The sequence below is a fragment of the Salvia miltiorrhiza genome, chromosome 8 (assembly GCF_028751815.1).
Source record: "Salvia miltiorrhiza cultivar Shanhuang (shh) chromosome 8, IMPLAD_Smil_shh, whole genome shotgun sequence".
NCBI classification, from domain to species: Eukaryota; Viridiplantae; Streptophyta; class Magnoliopsida; order Lamiales; family Lamiaceae; genus Salvia; species Salvia miltiorrhiza.
In genome coordinates, this window is record NC_080394.1 from 41196810 (window position 1) to 41219162 (window position 22353).

General features: G+C 42.6%; 3 protein-coding genes across 3 annotated transcripts; 1 reads left to right on the top strand and 2 right to left on the bottom strand.

Annotated features, from left to right (window-relative positions):
• Positions 1-3406: 3406 nt before the first annotated feature.
• Positions 3407-6630, bottom strand: LOC130998477 (uncharacterized). Its single transcript, XM_057923896.1, has 5 exons — positions 5771-6630; positions 5194-5506; positions 3878-5135; positions 3635-3786; positions 3407-3541 (listed from the first exon to the last, which is right to left on the bottom strand). The coding sequence occupies exons 1-5, from the start codon at positions 6628-6630 to the stop codon at positions 3407-3409; spliced, it is 2718 nt and encodes a 905-aa protein (XP_057779879.1).
• A 26-nt stretch (positions 6631-6656) lies between these two features.
• On the bottom strand, positions 6657-9671 carry LOC130998478 (uncharacterized). The gene is made up of 2 exons (XM_057923897.1): positions 9492-9671; positions 6657-8219 (listed from the first exon to the last, which is right to left on the bottom strand). The coding sequence occupies exons 1-2, from the start codon at positions 9669-9671 to the stop codon at positions 6657-6659; spliced, it is 1743 nt and encodes a 580-aa protein (XP_057779880.1).
• A 2084-nt stretch (positions 9672-11755) lies between these two features.
• On the top strand, positions 11756-15757 carry LOC130998479 (uncharacterized). Its single transcript, XM_057923898.1, has one exon. The coding sequence runs from the start codon at positions 11756-11758 to the stop codon at positions 15755-15757; it is 4002 nt and encodes a 1333-aa protein (XP_057779881.1).
• The last annotated feature ends 6596 nt before the right edge of the window (positions 15758-22353 follow it).

Sequence of the window (22353 nt, forward strand, 5' to 3'; positions counted from 1 at the left end):
ACTTGACAAAGCAGGGGGAGGGAGACAGAACCAGATCTGCGGCACCTCTTTCAGAAATTTGGGTAACTGATTCAGATCCCGGCTCCCACTTCTGCCGCCCTCGTCTCACCTCCAACCTCTGCCCTCTCGCCTCGCCGCCTTCGCCCTCCCCTTTCCTCTTCCTGTTTGCTCGCCTCCATTCTCATTAATTAGGGCTCATTGCTTGACAAAGTAGGAAGAGGGAGACAGAACCAGATCTGCGGCACCTCTTTCAGAAATTTGGGTTTCAGGCGGCGGCGATGTGGCTGCCTAGTCATCAATTTATTTTGAGAGATGGAATGAATTATGCCACGTTGGATCGGAGCTCCATCGAAGATCGCCGGAAAATGGACGCGGGGGAAAATTACAATTAAGTTTTCAATTCATGGATTTCTGTTCAGACTATTTTTGTCATGGGAAATGACCAAAAATCGAAAAAGTATATGGTTTTTCCGGCAATTAACACTTTAATTTTTCATGTAAAATAATTTGAAATAAATATGAATTTCCACATTAATCTCATAATGATATATCTAAATAAAAGGTTTAGTCTTCATTCATATATTAGCTTATCAATTATCATCGTTCCCACATTGATATTTTATCATTGCGCATTGATCTTTATTGAACTTCACCATGAAAAAAACATAAATAAAAGGATACTTTTCAGATGCATTTAAAATAAATAGATTCTTCAATTAAATTTGGTCATGAAAAATAATTTCAAATAAATTATCATTCTCGAATTGATCTAACACATGCTCATATATAGTGAATCTATATTAAATCTCACAATTCACAATTTAAATAAAATGATTATTAAACTTTACCATTTAAAAATCTAAATAAAAAAATACTTAACTTTGAAAAAATAATAAAAATATATTTAAATATATTTGAAATAAATATGTTCTTATTGTTTGAAATTTTATCGAGATTATTAACTAATTATTGTTTGATATTTTATTTGTTTATATACATATTTTATAAATTTAAACAAATTCGAGAAATTAGTTGATATTATTATATGGGTTGAAGACGAGAATATATATTAAAATCATCACATATCTAATAGGAAAATGGAATACAGCTATGTGGCATCACCATATTTTTGCATTTTTATTTATTCATATTTATTCATTCTTATTTATCAAAATCTTCTCATCGAACATTGATTTTTTATGAGATTTCACCAAAATAAAATCTATATAAAAGGATGTTCTTACTCTCCAAACCAAAAACCCACATTTAATTGGTGAAGTGATTGAGATTAATACAATTTAAATTGCAATAAAAGTTGATCAAATTTATTTAGTTGAATAAAAAATTATTTAATTTTTTTAAAAATAAATACTTGTGATTAAATAAATTATTTCTTCATTTTTTAAAAAATTATTTAATTTATTTGGTCATGAAATAAGATATTTTGCATAATTTTTTTTATTACGCATCAATTTTTTATGAAAATTTACCAATTGAAATACTAAATAAATTGATATGATATAATTTGAATATCACATCAATTTTCTCAAGCCTTAGACGAGATGATTATCAGAACTTAGTTATTATTAAAATAGGATTATATTAAAAGGAAAAAAGAAAAACAAGAAAACCTAAACCCTTGAAAGCACAGAAAAGCAGACTAAGGGCCGGGCCTCATTAAAACCTCAGAATGAGGAAAAAGAGTACTCGTCTAAGATAAAAAAGTGTTAGAAGCTGAGTTGGGAGAATCTCAGAAACTCCGGCCGAACCATCGTTCCTAGAAAATCCCGACTTCTCAACACAAAGAGGAAACAAGAAGAAAAATAAAAGCAAGAAAAAACCAACAGCCAAGAAAGTAACACCGAAAGCTGTCATAGGAGGGAAACCGGCCGGTAATACGCCGTCGCCGAGTCCCCCCTCCAGCCAACGATCGACAACGAATGCCACACCAAAAGCTGTCATAGAAGGGAAATCGGCCGGTAATACGTCGTTGCCGATTTCCTCCTCCAGCCATCGATCGACAAACACACTAAAAGCTGTCATAGAAGTGGAATCAACCGGTAATACGCCGTCGCCGATTCCCTCCTCCAGCCAACGATCAACAGAGGCAAAGGGACCAAGCAGCCGGTGATACGCCGTCGCTGCAGGCCCTTCTTCCTCCAAAAAACTCCTTCCAATCGATCCATGAGAAACAAAAATCAGATTGTTGCCGACAACAATCTTCCCCCAACAGCTCACACCAGACGACAAGGCGATCAAATCGGACGACCGCCCGAAACCCAAGCCCGCCCACCAACTGTTGGAAAAAAGATCACGGTTAAACCAAAACAAAAAATCCTTATACCGCCCGGGGTCACACATCTGCTCCATATTCTGCTGCAGATCACACCGCTGAACAGGTAGCAACTCTTGCTCGAGGAAAAATAAACTCCAATCCGGCCTCCTGATGAACAAAACCCGTGCAGAAACCTGCCCTCCATCTGTTCGACAAAAACCCGCATCCAAGAAACGCACCAGAAGCCCCCTGAGCAAACCGAAACAGCAGCGCGAAAAGAAACCGCAACTGCAACCCGTGTCAAAACTTGATCCTAACATGGCTATGAGTCGTCATGTCCATGGCCACCGCTTTTTTAATTTCGTCCCGAGCATAGGGCCACCATCCCTCAGGTCTAGCCTGATTCGCCATCAAGTCTGCCGCACAGTTTCCCTCACGAAAAATATGCGACACCTGCAACTGAAACTCCTCCAAGAGCTTAAGCGCCTTTCTCCAAGCCGCCATGAAACGCCACGGAACATCCAACGATCTAGAAGTCAACAGACGAACAATATAGGCCGAATCGCCTTCAATCCACAACATATGCCAGCCTCTATGATGTGCAATCCTAATTGCATAAATTACCGCAAGTAGTTCAGCTTCAAAGGCAAATCCTGTTCCTCCTTTAAAGTGGAAGCAACCCCGGACCCAGCCCCAATGATCCCTAAAAACGCCCCCAGCAGCAATACTTCCCGGAGCTCCCATCGCAGACCCATCCGTATTGACTTTCATCCATTGACCCACCGGAGGCCACCAGTGAACATTAACCATAACCGGCGGAGGAGCCGCACGAGTAGCAACCCCAATACTTCTCAAAGTGAGATAATCCGACCAAGAATTATTAGAATTACCCATTTTAGAGAAATGAGCATCCATTTCTTTGAAAGCCACTTTGAGAAAACGGCTGAGATCCCTATGAGAGAAACTTTTATCTTCAAAAATGATTTGATTGCGACAATCCCAAATTTTCCATAACAAATTTATAACCCCCGCTTTCCAGAAAGAAGTCACCAAAGAACTGAACTTAGCATTCCAAGCAGTGACTAGGAAATCGTGAATGTCCGCATGATGCAGATAATCAGTCTTATGAAATCACTCCAGCAACTCATGCCAAGCAAGCTTAACCACCGAGCATCTCCAAAATAGATGGCTAATAGTTTCCTCGTCCTTACCACAGAGGGCGCACCTATTCGGCCCAATCATCTTCCCATGACGAATCAAGATATCCTGAGTAGGTAAGCGTTTATGGATTAACCTCCAAGTAAGAAGAGATCTGCGCTCCGGGATAAAATTCTCCCATATCCAACTCCCCCAACAAACCTTGGGGAAACAATGACTGTTAGCCGCAAACGCCGTAGCAGCCGAAACATTACCAGTAAGCGACGACTTCCAGAAACGTTGATCTTCCTCATCACCAAACGGGAGGAGTAGTATATCCACCACAATATCGGAACAATGAATAATAAAGTCCTCTGTGAAATGCCAGATCCCATCAAAAAAATAATTATCGATAGCTTGATTGAGGAACTCATGCATAAAAGTTGGAATCCGTAACTTATCCACCAGTTTGTAACCCAACCAGTCGTCTTTCCAAAAGTAAGTGGTCGAACCCTTGCCCACATAAGAGAGAGTTATCAACAAGTTGATTCACATGCTCTCGGATGCTCGTCCAGTAAGGGGAAGAGGCAATATTAAGCTTCGCGTAGCCAAAGATAGTGAGATAACGAGTACGCAGAACAGCAAACGCAAAATCCTGACCTTGGACCATTTTCCACGCCATTTTCATCAGATAACTCTTGTTCATTGTAGAGAAAGGTCGCACTCCCAAACCCCCTTCCGCTCGAGGGGCACAAATCCGATTCCAACTGACCGGGCAGGAAGGTTTGATGTCTACACTCCCGGTCCCGATGAAATTACGACACTTCTTATCCAAATTATAAATAAGAGATTTCGGCCATCTATAGATCATCATGGAATGAGTAACCGAACTTTGAATCACCGAGCGAACCAAACAGAGACGTCCTGCCATAGAGAGCTGCAACCCTTTCCATCTTGCAAATTTATTAACGATTTTATCATAAATCGCCATAAAATAAGAAGCACGAATACGGCCCGTGAATAAAGGAACACCAAGGTAAGTAACCGGCAAACTTCCGATAGCAAAACCAAGCTCCCTCTGAATATTATTTCGTAAGGGAGTCGCCACCCTAGACGAAAAGAAAACATGAGACTTAACCGGATTGCAAATCTGCCCCGACAGCTCACCATAAAGATTCAAGATTTCTTTGATCTTTTTGGCATTTCTAACCGAAGCTTTACAGAAAATGAGGATATCATCAGCATACAAAAGATGCGTGGGAAAGTGAGATCCTCGGCTAAAATCCATGGGCACCAGGTGCCGAGAATGCACACAATTCAGGAAAAGATGGCTCAGGACGTCCTCAGCAATGCCAAACAGAATAGGAGAAAGGGGGTCTCCCTGGCGAACTCCCCTGGAGCAAGCAAAATAACCACTCAACTGCCCATTATAAAGAATAGAAATGCGAGCCGAAGTGAAAATCACAGAAATCCATCTGATAAAGGTCTCATGAAAACCGTTGACCTGAAGCACCTGTAAAATGAACCCCCAGCTCATAGTGTCAAAGGCTTTGCTAATGTCAATTTTGCAAGCAAAATTCGAGCGCCGACTAGCTCTATTCATGCAATTAAAACCTTCAGAACCCAGCACAATACAATCATGAATATTGCGACCACTGATAAAACCAAACTGATTAGGAGAAACACAGACCGCTGCCACCGCACTCAATCTGGTAGCCAAAATCTTAGAAATGATTTTGAAAAAAGAAGTTCGAGAGAATTATAGGACGAAGATCAGTCACCGTATCAACCTGATCTTTCTTGGGAATCAAAATCAACGTGCTGGCATTGCAGCCAGCAGGAAGGTAAGACCGTAAGAAAAAAAACCGAACAGCGAGACATATATCCTCTTTAATGATATGCCAACAATTCTGAAAGAAAAGACCCGAAAAACCATCAGGACCCGGGGCGCTAGAAGCGTCCATCCCAAACACCGAGGCCTTTATCTCGTCATCCTCCGGGATTCTGATCAGATTAGCATTCTGCTCCTCAGTGACACTATGATCAATAATAGCTTCCAACATGGTCCTATCGTCACGACACGGACCCTCCTCCCTGAAAAGATTAGAAAAAAAATCAATAATATGATTCTTAATATCGTCCTTATCACTCGAAATCTGATCCCCAATGCGCAGATGATTCAGGCGCTGCTTCGGCTTCCTGAATTTGATGAGACGGTGGAAAAAAGAAGTGTTACGATCACCATCCGTCAAACACTTCGCTCTACTTTTCTGATGCAATAAACTGTTCTTTCTTTCCAAAATGATGTTAAGGCGCGCCTGAGCCTGTACCTCCTAATCAAAAATTGAATCCGAGTACCCATTTTGTGAAATACGCTGCTGAATCTCCAAAAGTGCAACCTGATAAACCATAATCTGATCATCAACATTCCCAAAAACCGTACGATTCCAGGTCTTAAGATCAGCACGGAGTCTTCTCAGTTTAAACATCACCTTGAAAATGGGACAACGGACGTCCACATCACCAGACCAAGAGTTATGAGTCAAGTTTTGAAAGTCAGGGTGCAAAACCCACATGTTAAGAAACCGGAACGAATGCTTCCCAGGAGGATCCGCGTCTCTACATTGAAGAACTAAAGCCGAGTGATCCGAAGTCAATCTAGGTAACGCATGAGTGACAATATTAGTCCACATGTCAGCGAAACCAGAAGAGAAAAGAGCTCGATCAAGCCTTGACTCAATATGCCGGGGAAGAAAGCGACGCCCCGACCAAGTAAAATACAGCCCTGTCGTAGGCGACTCTATAAAATCAGCGTCCTCAATAAACTTACAGAAATCACGACAAGAGCTTCTACTAGGGGTCACCATGCTAATACGCTCATGGGCACCCTTCACTGCATTAAAATCGCCAATACAAACAGTGTTTTCTTGAATCACCGAGAGAAGATCCGACCAAAGAACGCGACGGGCCACCTGATCATTAGCGCCATGTACAATGGCAACTCTGAAAATCTTCGAATTCCAGCTACAGTCCGCAATAATGGCTTGCTCGGAGGAGTGAATAATGTTAGTGTTCACAGAAGGGTGAGAAATTAACCAAATATTAGGGCGACGCAAGAGCCTGCTATTTTGATGTCGTGGAACCATGTTAATCGACATCCAGAAACTCTGACGAACCTTGTGAAGGCGAACCTTAGGCTCGATCAAACCAATAATCATAGGGGAAAAAGAGCTACAATGCTCTTTCAGTAAGCGCTTTGATTCATCCGTAAAGCCACGGATGTTCCACCCGCCTCCACTTCGTCACTCCATCGTTTATTAACCACATTGTCCATAATTCGCATGCTACTGGTGTTGCTATAATCCACTATGTAGTCGTTAGGCTTGTGTCCTGCCTCTATAGAATTCCTCAACCTGCTTTTGATATTCTCCTCATGCTTTTTCAGAGCATTATTATGATTGCGCGCAATCTGGTCTTGCTTTCGCGGTCGCCCCCTTCTTTTAATGACCGTGTTCAACGAACTGTCAGCAATCTGTATGACTTGTTTAGCTTTTTGTTGATTCCCCAAAGCTTCAACTGTCAAATTCATATCAATCATAGCATCAGAATTACTATGTTCATTAATCTCATTCAAAGGAGCCTCCATCGCAGAAAGGCCCAGGTTCATGTCAGACTTTGTAATCATCTTCCCATGTGATCTATCCTCGTCATCGGAGGACTCCTCGATCACGTCTTCCACTTGCCCTTCCTCCAACTGTTCAGCGACAAGAGTGGCAGGTTCTCCCTCCTGCTCGCAGTTTTCTTTATCAGGATGTTCCATAGCCGAAACCTGCACAGCAACCTTCGCAGAAACCTCAGACTGCTTATCAGGAGCGTCAAATTCCTTTTCCTCAGAGGTCTGTTGTTGCATACCATGATGTTCTTCCATTGAAGTGTGCTCCCCCTCCATGTTGTTCACATCGATCAGAGCAGAAAATCTGTTCTCCTGGACATGCATACCTCCCGTTTTATTCACTGTTTCCTCTTCCTCAGAGACCTGCTGTTGCATATTATGCTGCTCTTCCATTACATTAAGCTCTCCCTTCATGTTGGTCACATTGACAAGAGCAGAGAGTCTATTCTCCTGTACCTGCTTTCCTCCCGTCTTATTAATGGTTTTCCACTGCGGATCCTTGACCATAGGCTTCTCCACCACATCCGAGGGTTTGGATTTAGCGCCCCTTCGACATTTATCCATCGAGTGACCTGTAATCTTGCACCGAGTGCAGAACAAAGGAATAGATTCATAACAAAATTCCACCGGGAAAGAATAATCACCCCCATCAATGTTCATTGTCTCCGGCAAAGGTTGGGCCAAATCGACTTCAACAAGCATGCGCATGTAGCTTCCAACGTCCTCTGTCATGGAGATGCCATCAATTTTGAGAGGTTGCCCTAACCATCTTCCAATGCCTAATATCACTTCAGGATGCCAAAGCTCAACAGGTAAATAATAAATTCTTACCCAAATTTGAGCGATTGAGGAAGATTCTTTGTACGGGTCGAAGTAACGGACCCATTCACGTAGACGAATTGATCCTACAGATAATTCCCATAAGAGTTTTTCTTTAGCAGCAGCCTTATCCTTCTGAGATTGAAATTTCAAGGTATAATATCCTTTACCCAAAGGCATGAGGTGCCAGGGAGCGGAAGGTTTCCAAAGGCCTTGCAACTCCTCCTTTAGATCACGAGTTTGTCTTGGCTTATCACCTTTATTCAGCATCAATCTTCCAATAAGAGCATGTTTGAACTTGTTCAGTTGGAACAGCTGAAGGTCACGGGGAATGACCAGAGTTCCTTGGTTGCCATGACTTATCGGTTGAAGGGCTTTAAATTTATGTGCCGGGATATCTTTCGGTCGCGTAGACTTGGGGGCTGTGACACGAGCGTAGGACGTCGTCGGAGTAACGCCTGTATTGCAATCAGGGACCGCTGTAGAGGTTCCCGTTTTGGTGTGAGCGTTGGAGATTATTGCCGGCGGAACTAGGGTTTTCGATGCCCCATCAGTTCGGGGTGATTGGGAAGGACGCAAAAAGTTAGAAGAAACCAAAGGAAGCTTGAGAGAACTTTTGTCCAGAATCTAGACCTGTTGGTCGGACTCCATTACCGGAAAGAGGAGGCAACGACGGCGATTAGGGTTTCGTTCGGGAGAGAGGGTTGGACGTCATGCTTTTTTTGACCAAAAAAAAATCCGCATATCAAGCCTTTGTCAAAAAATTTAGTTATATCACTACAAAAAAACGCGTAAATAGCGACGACATTTCGGGCGACCCGCTCTTTTGCAATCACCGGCCAATTACCAACGGCAAAATCGCTGCTGGTAATTAGCGACGGCGCCGCCGCCGGTAATTTTAGTATACGCAATAAATGTTTAATTTTATGCAATTATCGACGGCGTTTTGCCGTCGCTAATTAGCGACGGTAATTGCCGTCGCTAATGAACTAAATATAATTCACGCGTATCCCTTCTTTTTTCAGTTTTGCGCCGCACACACACAGAAACCCTCCCCCCCCCGCGCTCCCCCCTGCTGCTGCTTCCGCTCTCCACCTGCCGCCGCCGTTGCCGACCGCCGCCGCCGTGCCCAGGTAACTCTCTCTAGATCTATATATCTCATTTTAATTATATATATAATTATTTAATTTTCACTTATATTCTTCCTTGTAGTTCGACGACCTCGTTTCGCCGCCTTCTTCACGACACCCCGCCGGAAACCACCACCATACGCTTCTCTTATTTATTTATTTAATTATTTATGAATTTATTTATGTATTTATGTTAATTAAATAGATTTATTTGTTAGATCTAGTTAATTAATTTTTAATTGGCTTTGTTTATAAATAAATTATATGAAGCATGATTAATTTTAAATTCTATTAAGCATGCTTAATTTTAATCAATTAGTTTAAGTGATGATTTTTTTTCGAGGAGATACGATATTCTCTCTCTAGAGAAGTCAAAAAAAAGGAGTGCTCGTATTTCTACCACCGCGCTGCCGCTCGCCGGCGTCGCGAGCCTGCCGTCCAATCGCCCACTGCGAACCTGCTCCCTTTGCCGCCTGCCTTGCTGCCTTGCTGGTCCGTTCAGAGAGACTACAGACGCGCCGCAGAAGCCTTGACCATCGGAGCAAGCAGCAGCAGTTCCGGCCACTTCTTTGGACTCCAGTTCAGCCTTCTCCTCCGAGCAGCATCTGTTATTTTCGATCAACATCTTCCGCAGCATCTGTTATCCGAGCAGCAGCTGTTTTTTTGACGAGAGAAAGAACAGTCACGAGGAGAGAAAAGTCCATCATCTGCCTTTATTTTCAGATCTAGATCTACCCAACTCTCCCAGTCGCTCCCACGACAAACTCTCACGGCCACCGGGCCACGGGTGCGCAGCAACTATTCGCTGCCATCACGTGTCCGCCTCCGGAGGGCCGTCTTCGTCGGAGATCAGAAGGTGATGAAACTCTAGCGCCTTCACGACGCAAGCACATATGGATTCCGGCGATCACCTGCCTCGTGGCGAACATGATCGATCGGCGCTCAACCTCCCACCCGTTTCGAACAATTTCTCACCGAACAAGGGTGGCTCTCAACCGCACAAGGCCAGTTCGTCACAACTGCTCCCAAATTCTGATTTTGTTCCAGTTGGGAATACTGATGATAGAACGGTGGAGCAGACCGCTAAGCAACCAGAACGAACCTACGCTGCTGCTGTCACTCCTCGACCGCGCAAGCCAGATGTCCCCGCTCACAGATTTCAAGCCCTAAACACAAGCAAGATCAATGGCGTGGACACGCTCATGATACCCAAGGAATTTTACCAGCAGCGGGTGGCTGACTTTAAGCATGCTCTTATTGGAAGATTGATACTTCGCAAAGGGATCAAGCCACGTATGGCGCACGAGCTAAAGGCGGAACTGCAGCGACTCTGGCAAGTTCCAAATGAGTGGCAACTAATAACCATGGGCAAGGGGTATTTTACGTTGAAATTTGGATCGATGGATGAGAAGAAGATAGTTAAGAAAACTTTGACTCAAGAAATTTCTGGAGGTCAATTTAGACTACGTGAATGGGTTCCAAAGTTTAATCCTTACAAGGAAGCCTCAGCGTTGGCACAGGTTTGGGTTCGCATTTATTACCTTCCCATCGAGCTTTGGCATCCGGAAGTTATTTCCGCAATTGGTAGGTATCTCGGATCTCCTTTAAAAATTGACGCTTCCTCGGCGGTTAGAGAAGTAGGACATTACGCGAGGGTTTTGATTGAAATTGATATGTCTTTACCCCTTCGTGAGTATGTAATGATTGATGAAGATGATAGTTCCTTATATGTGGAATTCAGTTATGAAAATCTTCCTGCTTTCTGCACTGTATGTAAGATCACAGGGCATTCGATTGATAAGTGTCGTCGAGCAAGGGATAGAGCGGAGCACGTCAACGCTAGCAGGACACGCTTGGAGATGCTATCACTAATAAGGAACAGCAGAAGGTTGTGCAGCAGCAAGGAGCGGCGGCTGCTTGGCAACCAAAAGAAGTTGTGACAGATCAGCAATTGCAGGACATCGCAGAAGAAACGATTGACGAACGGGATGCTGGGGAAACTGAAGACACAGGTGACTATCAACTTGAGTCTATACAGGAAAATCGGAATGCTATCTCTGGGCCTGATATGCTTGGAAAAATCTTGGTGCCTGCAAAATATTCGAATAATCACGAAACTGTAGATGTGGAAAATGTCAATGAACTTGACAAGTCATCTACTGAAACACTTACTACAGGAACGGTGAATGATTCTACAAGGGAGATGATTGAAGAAGTGCTTACTTTTAAAGAAGGGACGATACAGGAGACCGATCTAAAAGCTTTAACGCTTGAGAATGCCATGAAGATTCAGAGACTGGAATCTTTCTTTAAAGAAATTCCTAAGGATGCCAATCAAGCTACTGCAAAGCGGGGTCGTGGACGGCCGCCAGGAAGTGGACGTGGGAGAAGCATTCACACTCCATCCACGGATTCTATTAAGAACAGACTTCAAAAATCTATTGATTTGGGACACCAAGTTCATGATTTTGTGGTTGAGCAACCGGATACGCCGAGTATACGCACCATGCATAATATGGCAGCTAAGAGCTGGGCTGCTGAAATGGAGATGGGGGACACCCCATCGCCAGATTTTTAATCTCTTCTCTGATCAATCTTCTCGTTTGGAATGTCCGAGGACTTACGGACGAGTCTAAACGGCTTCTCAAGGAGCATTGTCGTTCTTTTTCTCCATTGATTTTGGGCATCATTGAGCCCAAATCCAAGTTTCGCAAAATTCAGATGAGTTTCTGGCAATCTCTGAATCTCACGCCTCGCCACCAGAATTGTAGATTGCCGCGGAGATCTAACATTTGGTTTTTGGCTCAGCCTGCTGTGGCCACTACAATTCTCTTCTCTTCAGATCAGGTGGTTGTTTCTAATTGTACTTGGCAGAATCTTTGTTTTCGGGTTGCGGTTATTCATGGTGCCAATGATGCGGTTCTCAGAAGGAATCTCTGGGCTGACCTTCTTAATTATATTGATGGAAACACGGTTTTTATTGGTGATTTTAATGCTGTGAAAGGAGCTCACGAGCGTCTCAGCACGGTTCTCCCTTCTAGAAGTTCTTGTGCGGATTTTTGCAGGTTCATCGATGACACAAGTTTTCTGGAACCCTCCTCCTCGGGTCTGCAATTTTCCTGGTCGGGCAGAAGGTTTTTACCCAATCATGTGGAAACTCTTCTGGATAGAGCTCTTATTTCTTCTTCTTTCGATAATCTTTGGGATTCTGTTAATTCTCATGTTTTGCCAAGGCTTACGTCGGATCATTCAGCCATTGTGCTTCAATGCAAATCTCGTTTTGCTCCTGGAAAAAGGCCGTTCCGATTCCAGAATTTGTGGGTGGGCCACGCTGGTTTTCTTGATCTTGTGCGGGACTCTTGGGATGCCGTGGTTTACACTCCTTGCCCGATCTTTAAGGTTATGATAAAATTGAAAAGATTAAAAAGTGTGCTAAGGGAATGGAACAGAACTACCTTTGGCAACCTTGATGCTAAGTTAGCTGAAGCACAGGAGGAGCTTGCTTCTGTTCAGGCGCGTATTTCAAGGGAAGGGTACACGGATGATAACTTTGATGAGGAAGTAACTAAGCAAGCTGCTATAAACACGATGCTTACCAGAAAGAACGTACAACTTCAGCAACAAAGTCGGGTCAAGTGGCTTCAAGATGGTGATAGAAACACGGCTTTTTTCCATAAGGCACTTCGGAATAGGAAATCGGGTCTGGTCATTAATCATCTCAACTTTGAGGGTGACATGGTTTATGAGCAGTCAGCTATTGAGCGCCACATTGTGGAACATTTTACTGCTCTTTTTTCGCAAGGAGCTGCCACCAATGTGGATTTGGTTGATTTGGAAGCACACATCGACATGCAGGTCAACGAGGCACATAATAGGTGCTTGATTGATATTCCTTCTGATGAGGAAATCGCGGCTACTGTCCGCAGCATGGATGCTTCCAGCGCTCCGGGGCCGGATGGGTTCTCAGGGGTGTTCTTTCATCACTGTTGGGATATAATTAAGGAAGATATAATCCGTGCTGTGCGTTGTTTCTTCCTAAATTCTTATCTCCCCGATGGTTGCAATGCTAATACTCTGGTGCTGATTCCTAAGGCAGAGGCGGTGTCTTCGGTCTCTGACCTAAGGCCGATCATCCTTTCGAATTTCTTCTTTAAAATCATCTCTAAAGTTTTGGCGGTCAGGCTCAACAGAGTTGCTTCTGATATTGTTTCCCAGAATCAATTTGGCTTTATCAGCGGTCGGTCTATCCATGATTGCATCATGCTTGGTTCAGAAGGCTTCAACTGCATGAATCGCACTAATCGAAGCGCGAACATGGCTTGCAAGATTGATATCAAGAAAGCATTTGACACCATGAACTGGGATTTCATTCTCAAGGTTTTTCGTGTTTTGGGCTTCCATGAAAGATTCATTCAATGGATTTCCATCATTTTCAGCTCGGCCAGAATTTCCATACTTTACAATGGACATCTCAGTGGTTATTTTGCTTGCACTAGAGGGGTCAGACAAGGAGATCCTCTTTCTCCTATTATCTTTGGCATCGCCGAAGACATGCTTAGTCACCTGATCTTGAATTGTGTCGCTGCTCGTCGCCTCACTCCTATGAGCTTTTGTAGATCGATGTTGTTCCCAACTCATCTTCTATATGCCGATGATATTCTCATTTTTTGCAGGTCTTCCATTCGTAATGCTAAAACGATAAAACATATTCTGGAGTACTATGGGGAGCTGTCTGGACAAGTTTGCAGCTTGGAGAAATCACGGATATACTTTGCGAAGGGAGTTTCTACGTCTATGAAGCGTGGAATAAATCAGGTCTTGAATTTCACTCAAGGGAATGATCATATTACTTACCTGGGAGCGCCGTTATTTGTGGGGAAGCCAAGGGCTTCTCATCTCACAAGCATCAAAGATAAAATTATTCATAAATTTTCAAGATGGGCGGGTTTGCATCTTTCGATGGCTGGCCGAATTTGCCTTGTGAATTCTGTCATTCAAAGTTCCTTAACTCACACTATGATGGTTTACAGCTGGCCAAAGTCGCTTCTTTATGAGCTGGATCGAAAATGCAGAAACTTTATATGGACTGGGAACACTGAGCAAAAGCCTTCTTGTTCGGTAAAATGGAGCAGATGCTGCGCCATTAAGGAGGAGGGTGGATTAGGAATACGCTCGTTTACTTTAATGAACAAGAGCTTTCTAATGAAGCTGGCTTGGAATATTATAAAAGGTAATTCCTTTGCACACAAAACCCTTTCTTCTCGTTATCTCAATCCGCAGGGCTATGCCAAAGAGAATGTGGCAAACTCCTCGATCTGGATAGGTGTTAAGCATGAAATTAATGTACTGGTGGATGACTCTTATGTCATGGTGGGGAACGGGCGGTACACCCTCTTTTGGCTTGATGATTGGTTGGGGTATAGGATTCGTGATAAACTTGGCATTCCTGTCTTTTTATGGGGTTTATTACAACAGCCTATTTCAGATTACTTCTTTGATGGCAAGTGGCATTTCTCTGAAAACTTTGTTGATAATTTCCCTGAAATTGTGTGCGATATCCTTCTTATCCATTTGGGAGATGGGCATGATGAGCGCTTTTGGAAGGCCTCTTTGCGCGGAGATGTTACTTCCTCATTGGCTTTCGCCAATATATCACATAGATACCCCAAAGTTGTTTGGGGGAAGTGGATCTGGGATACGGCTGTTCCTATACGCCGCTCCATTGTCTGCTGGAGACTCATTCATGGGAGGCTTCCTACGATTGATTGCATGATTAGGCAGGGGCTCATTGTTCCCAATGCTTGTCCGATTTGCCTTACTGCTGCGGAATCTATTAATCACACTTTCTGGGGATGTTCTAGGGTGATTCCGATTTGGCAAGCCTTTCTTGGCTGGCTTAGGCAGTTGCATCTGCTTGACTGCCTTGACATCCAGAGTTTATTGGTCATGGCGTGGAATATGAATTTTAGCTCTCTTCTGGGAAGAGTGTGGAAGATTGGAATTCTAAGCGCTATTTGGATGATTTGGACTAGCAGAAATGCATGCATATTTGACGATCAGGCTTTTACTGCCATAAAGGTTCTGAGCTTTATAAAGACGGCTTTCAAGGAAGCCGAGGCGTTGCCGTTGAAGCTCGGCTACATGGCCAATGAATGGAACGATTACCTCACTTTACGATCCATTGGGGTTTCTTCTCGGCCTGCACCTCCGCCGGAATTCTTATCTGTGCATTGGTGGCCGCCGGATATTGGTTGGATCAAAGTAAATACGGACGGCTCTGCGTCCGGCTCACCGGGTTTAATTGCTGGTGGTGGAGTGTTCAGAGACCACGCTGCAACTGTTCAGGGGTGTTTCCACACAAAGGGAGGATCGGGCTTCGCTTTTGAAGCTGAGCTACTTGCGGCGATCACTGCCATTGCGATAGCTTATAACCGAGGATGGCGCAAGCTCTGGCTCGAGGCGGACTCCTCATATGTTGTTCGTCTCCTACAGCAGCGATCGATGGAGGTTCCTTGGCGTTTCATCAGTTATTGGAAGGAGACGTTAGCTCGCTTACATGAGATCACTTTTCGGGTTTCGCATATTTATCGGGAGGGAAACGTTGTGGCGGACATTATGGCAAACCCTGCGAGACAAGAGGGTTTTTGGAGCAATGGGATTGAGGTCATTGAGGACGCTGTCATCCGAGACATCGCGAGCCATAGTCATCTTCGTCGCATCTAAGTCCCGTTAGGGGTGCTTCTGATTGTTGTTGTTCCGTGCCCGTCTTGGCCTGCTTCATGGCTGCTTGGGTTCTTTGGTCTTTGTCTTTTGTTTGTTTGAGCCGGATTTACTTGGGAACGATGGTGAGGCCGGAGTTCCTGAAGTGTTTCCTTCCGCTCGTTTGCTTTTTTGTTCTGCTCTTGTCAAGTACACTTTCTGCTCTTGTCAAGTACACTCGTCCCATAGTTGACGTCTCTGTGCCTTCATGGGTTTGTTCTTCCTTTGTTTTATCTTTTATAAAATACCGCTTTTAATAAAAAAAATAATAATCAATTAGTTTAAGTTGTTTGTTAGAATAATTTATATATGTTGGATGATTTTGTTAAATTAAATGTTATGTGCTATGTTATGTGTTTATGAAATGTTATGTTATTATATATATTGTGGGATAGATTTAATCAATTTCTTAAGGATCTTTTCCCTTTGGGATAGAAATTGATTATTTCTTAAGGATCTTCTCCCAACAAATGATTGTTTTTAATTTAATTACCCTGATTTTTATTGCTTTTATTTGTATTGTATTATTGCTTCGACATTGGGGGGCCGGGTAGACCTAGTATAGGCTTAGTAAATTAGGACCACTATGGTCACTATAGCTGCTGGTAGAGTCGAGCACTTGGTAGTTAGGATAGTGGGGTTATGTTGTCGAAATTTTGTTAGATTTCAATTAATTTATTATATATTTTATTTATTTTTTTCAATTAGAATTTGCAGGAATGAGTGATAATCGTATGTGGATGTACGCGAGATACAATGATTGTACTGCATTTGAAACGGGGCTTGAGAGTTTTCTTGAGTGGGCGAGAAATCAAACGGCATACACAGATGGAGAAGGTAACATTAGGTGCCCGTGTAAGAAGTGCAAGAATCAAGCGTATTTAGATGTACTTACGGTCAGAAAACATGTTAGTAGGCGTGGATTTGTCCTAAATTACACAAATTGGGTTTCTCACGGGGAAGCACCGCTGTATATGCCGACAGAACATGTTATAATGGATGAGGATGATGGATCATACAATAACTACGAAAGGATGGTGCATGACCATGCTGGACCTAGTAATTATCAAGATCCTCCAAATCTGGAGCAGCCGCCCAATAATGACGCTCAGCATATTTATAACATGTTGGATACAGCGGATACTCCATTGTACGCAGGATGTGACACGTACACACAATTAAGTTGGATGACTCAGTTCATGAGCATAAAGGCTGAAAGCCACATGTCAGAGAGGACTTACAATCAAATGTCTTCGATGATGAAAGCTGCTTTACCGCAGGATAACAACTGTCTAGAAGACTTCTATAGTACGAAAAGAAATCTGCGTGGTTTGGGTTTGCCAGTAGAGAAGATTGATTGTTGTGTTAATAACTTCATGTTGTATTGGGGGAAAACTAGCGAGCTACATAATTGTATATTCTGTGACCAATCACGATATAAGGAGAATTTGCATGCATCTGGAAGTCGCCGAAAGAAACAGGTGCCCGCCAAACAGATGCACTATTTTCCCTTGATGCCCCGATTGCAGAGATTGTTTGCATCTCCCGCAACTGCTAAAAATATGTGGTGGCATGCGACCTCAACAGACGATGGGATCATGCGCCACCCGACCGACTCTCCGGCATGGAAACACTTGAATTCAGTCTTTCCTGGATTCGCCGAGGAGATCAGAAATGTGAGATTGGGCCTTTCTACAGATGGTTTTGCCCCATTTGCACAATCAGGGCGTCAATATTCTTCTTGGCCAGTTATTGTCACGCCGTATAACTTGCCTCCGTGGTTGTGCATGAAAGAACAATTCATGTTCCTCACAGTCCTCGTGCCTGGGCCATCAAACCCAAAGATGAAGTTGGACGTTTTCTTACAGCCACTGATACAAGAGTTGAAATCTCCGTGGGAGGTTGGTGTGAACACTTACGACATATCGTTGAAGCAAAATTTCCAGATGCGAGCAGCTCTGATATGGACTATCAGTGATTTTCCAGCGTACGCTATGTTGTTTGGGTGGGGTACAACTGGGAAATTGGCATGTCCACACTGCATGGAGAATACAGAAGCATTCACTTTACTGAGGAGTGGAAAATAATCGTGGTTTGATAATAATCGGAAGTTCTTACCTCCTAACCATGTGTTTAGGAGAAACAAAACTTCATTCTTGAAGAATAAGACCTGCAATGTTGGTCCACCAGAACAAAGATCGGGAATAGAAATCTTGAATCAAATTGAGGGGTTGGGCTTCGTGAAGGTTACCGAAGACTTCGATGGCAGGAACGCTCAACTCGCAAAATATCAACATGTTGGGTGGAAAAAGAAAAGCATATTTTGGGATCTACCCTATTGGAGACATATTTTGATTCGACATAATCTGGATGTCATGCACATTGAGAAAAATGTGTTTGATAACGTGTTTAATACTGTCCTGAATGTGAAGGGGAAGACAAAAGATATAGAAAAATCCATAGAAGAATTGAACATCTTCTGCAAGCGGAAAGAGTTGAAGAAAGTGGATGGAACCCGACAGTATCCGAAAGCATGTTATACGCTTGACAGGGAAGAGAAGAAGATCTTACTTCAATGGATCAAGAGTCTTAAGTTTCCCGATGGGTACATGTCAAATATTAGTAGATGCATTGACATGAACGCCCTGAAGATGCACAACATGAAAAGTCACGACTGTCACGTGTTCATGCAAATACTGTTGCCTGTTGCCTTTAAAGAACTTCTTCCTAAGAATGTTTGGGAGGCAATTACAGAGTTAAGTTTCTTCTTCAGAGAATTAACATCCCGCAACGTGGCCATATACGATATGGGAATACTTAGTGAGAAGATAGCTGTTACTCTTTGCAAACTTGAGCGTATCTTCCCTCCTAGTTTATTTGATTCATTGGAGCACCTACCAGTTCATTTGGCAGATGAGGCACGATTGGCTGGTCCAGTGCAATATCGGTGGATGTATCCTTTTGAACGATATTTGAGGACATTGAAAAATCATATAAAAATCAAAGCCAAAGTTGAGGGGTCCATCTCCAATGCATACATACTTGCAGAAATGTCAACCTTCTCTTCTTTTTACTTTGAAGATCAAATATCTACAAAGTGGACAACTTTGCCTCGCAATATTGAGATGCTTGTTGCTGAAAATAAGGATCATCTCTGTCTTGCCATATTCAAACCTATTGGGCGTTCACTTGGTCGAGGGACGAAGAGATACATGGATGAGCGCGAATACATTGCTGCACACATGTATATTTTGAGCAATTGTGCAGAGGTTGCAGAGACATATAGCAAGTGAGTATTCTCGTTCAATTTATGTATAAGAAGTATTCATCATACATAGGTAGTAACATATAACTTTTTCTTTGTATCCAAGGATCTTCAAGGAGGAAAAGCGATATGCAAATCCTTACATGACTGATGCAGAGTTTGAGGTCGCGTTTGACAACGAGTTTATTATGTGGTTTAGCCATTACGTAAGAGACGATATATTTAAGTTAAATATACATTTACTTACTCTAAAATTGGCTTGCAAACTTAAATTAATGTGTGTAACAGGTTTGTCGTCCTTGTAACGACGAGTTGAACCCGTATATTAGGTCGCTTGCAGCTGGACCATTAAGGGAGATTGAAACATACTCCGGCTATTTCGTGAATGGCTACAGATTTCACACGACTGATCATGATAGAGAGAGTGCGACTGTGAACAGTGGCGTTTGCATGAAAGGCTCGGTCTACGGTAGTGATAGAGATGTGCTAGACTTTTATGGGCGTCTGCAAGAGGTTTGCGTGCTGGAGTATTCGGGGTATCCAATTAAGAAAACAGTCTTGTTCAAATGTGAATGGTTTGACTTGTCGGCTCAGGGAACTTCTATTGATACAGACTTCAAGTTAGTTTCAGTGAACCACACAAGAAGATATAAGAAGTATGATCCCTTTGTTTTGGCGAGTCAGGCAGTTCAAGTGTTTTACTGCCCCTATCCCAGTACGAACCAATCAAAGAAAAATTGGTGGTCAGCATGCAAAGTCAACGCAAGATCAAAGGTTGAAGTATCTACATCAACATTAGATCAACCATTTCAAGAAGAAGTGGTTACTATTATGTCTACTCACACAAATGTAGGCATTGAACAACCACTTCTTCTTCATCCCCTCGGTGGAATCGTTGAGATTGAAGATGACGATGAACCAGAAGACGATGATCCCCCGTTGACATTTGACGATAGTGATGATGATAGTAGTGATGATTATGAATAAATGTAAAAGCACATTTTGGTTGAATTTGAAAATAAATTTGTTATGTTTGTTAGTTACTGTTAATATTATGTTTGGTTATATATTTGTTAATGTAATTGTATGCAACATGTATCATGTCTAGCCGTAGAAGTTTATTGGGATTTGGGAGGCAATCTGGAAGTAATGCGCCGGAAGCTACTAGAGACACATCTGATGGGTCTGGGACGCATATTTCTGGGACTCCCGAGACTCCTCAGGTCTCTGCTAGTAGTTCACGGGCTAGAAGGCCTAGGGGCCCTACAGCTGCCGTGATCAGAGAGAGATCGGCTAAGGAAACAGGGAGGATTATATTTTAGAGGAATCCTACGATTGGGTAAGTACTTTAGTTTAAATTACTGTTTCTCGTATACCATGATTAAGTGATAAAATTACTTTTACACAGTGTGTTGTTGGAGCCAATAGGCCTGTCCAAAGCTTGCACGCAAGCATTTAAGATGTTTGATAACCCAGGCGGGTACACATGGAAGTTGACGCCCCCGGCGATGAAGGATACGTTTTTTGATGAATTACGGGTACAAATAAATTTATAGTATATATAAATTTATCATATTAAATTGTTTGATATTAAATTAATTCTCTTTCTTTCAACAGAAAGAGTTTTATTGGAAGCCCGAGGATGAGCATGACGTGAGGGCCATGTGGGAGAAAAACGCCCGCAAAAAGGTACTCCGACATGATGAGCGACTACAATAAAGAGCTCAAGGAGTGTACCCGCCAAGGGAGAGAGATGTCTAGACCCGCCTGGATGACTCCCAATTTCTGGACTGGACTCCAGGAATACTGGCAGCGTCCCAAGGTTCAGGTTGTTTCTACACGAGCATGTGCCAACCAGATGTCTGAGCCCGATGGGGAGGGTACAGGGATCAGTAGGCACGTGGGCGGGTCTCAGTCGACTCGTATCCTGCAGCAGTATATGGTTAATAATTAACAAATAATTAAGTTCATAAGTATATGTGTATATATATATATATATATATATATATATGGGAAGGCTAGAATAAAAACACTGTTAAGTGTATAAAATATAAATGATTTTCAGCCCTTAGATCATCAAGATCTACGGTTGATTCGTAATCCTTTTGGATGAATTTTTGGTCCTGGGTTTGAATCCCGAAGGTAGCAAAAATTTATTTTTCACAATTCATAACCATGTTGGATGAATTCGTAACCCTGTTGGATAAAATTCGTACATTAAAAAACGTTTATATTTATATTTTAAGAAGTGTTTTTACTGTAGCCCTCCCCTATATATATATATATATATATATATATATATATATATATATATATATATATATATAGGGAGAGGTTCAAGAAAGAACCATAAATAAAAAAAGAACGGAGAACCATTTTCAGCCATTCGATCATCAAGATCTACGGTGAATGTATCATCTTGTTGGATGAATGCAGATCCTGGGTTCGAATCCTGAAGGGAGCAATTTTTTTTATTTTTTTGAGTGCATTAATTTTAACAGTGAATGCATTAGATTTGATGGTTCTCACGTTCTCACATATAATGTAGTTTTCTCTAGAACCACACCCTATATATATATATATATATATATATATATATATATATATAATATAACTTATTTATCTTATATAATATAATATCTTGACTAATATAACTTATTTATCTTATATAAATGCATGAACAGAACTTGGAGCCTGATTTCCCCCAAGATGCGCCGAACTATGCCACCTTTCTCCGCCTCCACATGTACGCCGATGGAACTTATACGTCGGAGAGAGATGCAAGAATTGACGCAAGTGTTTAAGTTTATTCAAATATTTAGTGAATGTATTTATTTTCTAACAATTATGCATTGTTATGTATGAATTAGCACGAGGTTCATCGACTTGTCGCTGCCACAGGACGAGAGCAGCGGCTAGATGAGGTGTATTTGGATGTGGTACAGCCGGACAGGTCACGGATCTACGGCGTCGGGAGTGCCGGGCAGAGCCAGGCTAGTAGGGGGTCTATCCGCAGCACGGGCACTTCTACGGTGTCTCAGCAGCTTTATGAGACACGGATCTCCACGCTGGAGGAGCGCCTGCAGCAGCAGGAACAGGAGCGGGAAGCAGAGAGGGCTGCAATGGAGGCACGATTGGCTGCAGAGCAAGCAGAACGACAAGCCATGCAGGAGCGCATTGCTCAAATGGAGCAGTTTATGAGGATGTATAGTGGTCAGCGAGCTCCATCCCCTGATGATGATGCTTAGGTCTCCCCCTGATGATGATGATGCTAGACTTATATTTATGTTTTCAA

Excerpts from the sequence above, each read along its gene's own strand:
- LOC130998477 (XM_057923896.1), bottom strand. The coding sequence starts at position 6,630 with ATGATTATTGGTTTGATCGAGCCTAAGGTTCGCCTTCACAAGGTTCGT. Across the intron at positions 5,507-5,770 it reads CAGCGTATTTCACAAAATGG|GGAGGAGGGTCCGTGTCGTG; the intron begins GTACTCGGATTC and ends TAATCTTTTCAG. Across the intron at positions 3,787-3,877 it reads ACTGGTTGGGTTACAAACTG|AGGACTTTATTATTCATTGT; the intron begins GTGGATAAGTTA and ends GGCATTTCACAG.
- LOC130998478 (XM_057923897.1), bottom strand. The coding sequence starts at position 9,671 with ATGCTGCGGAAGATGTTGATCGAAAATAACAGATGCTGCTCGGAGGAG. Across the intron at positions 8,220-9,491 it reads GCAGGCGGCAAAGGGAGCAG|CTGTTCCAACTGAACAAGTT; the intron begins GTTCGCAGTGGG and ends CGTGACCTTCAG.
- LOC130998479 (XM_057923898.1), top strand. The coding sequence starts at position 11,756 with ATGAGTTTCTGGCAATCTCTGAATCTCACGCCTCGCCACCAGAATTGT.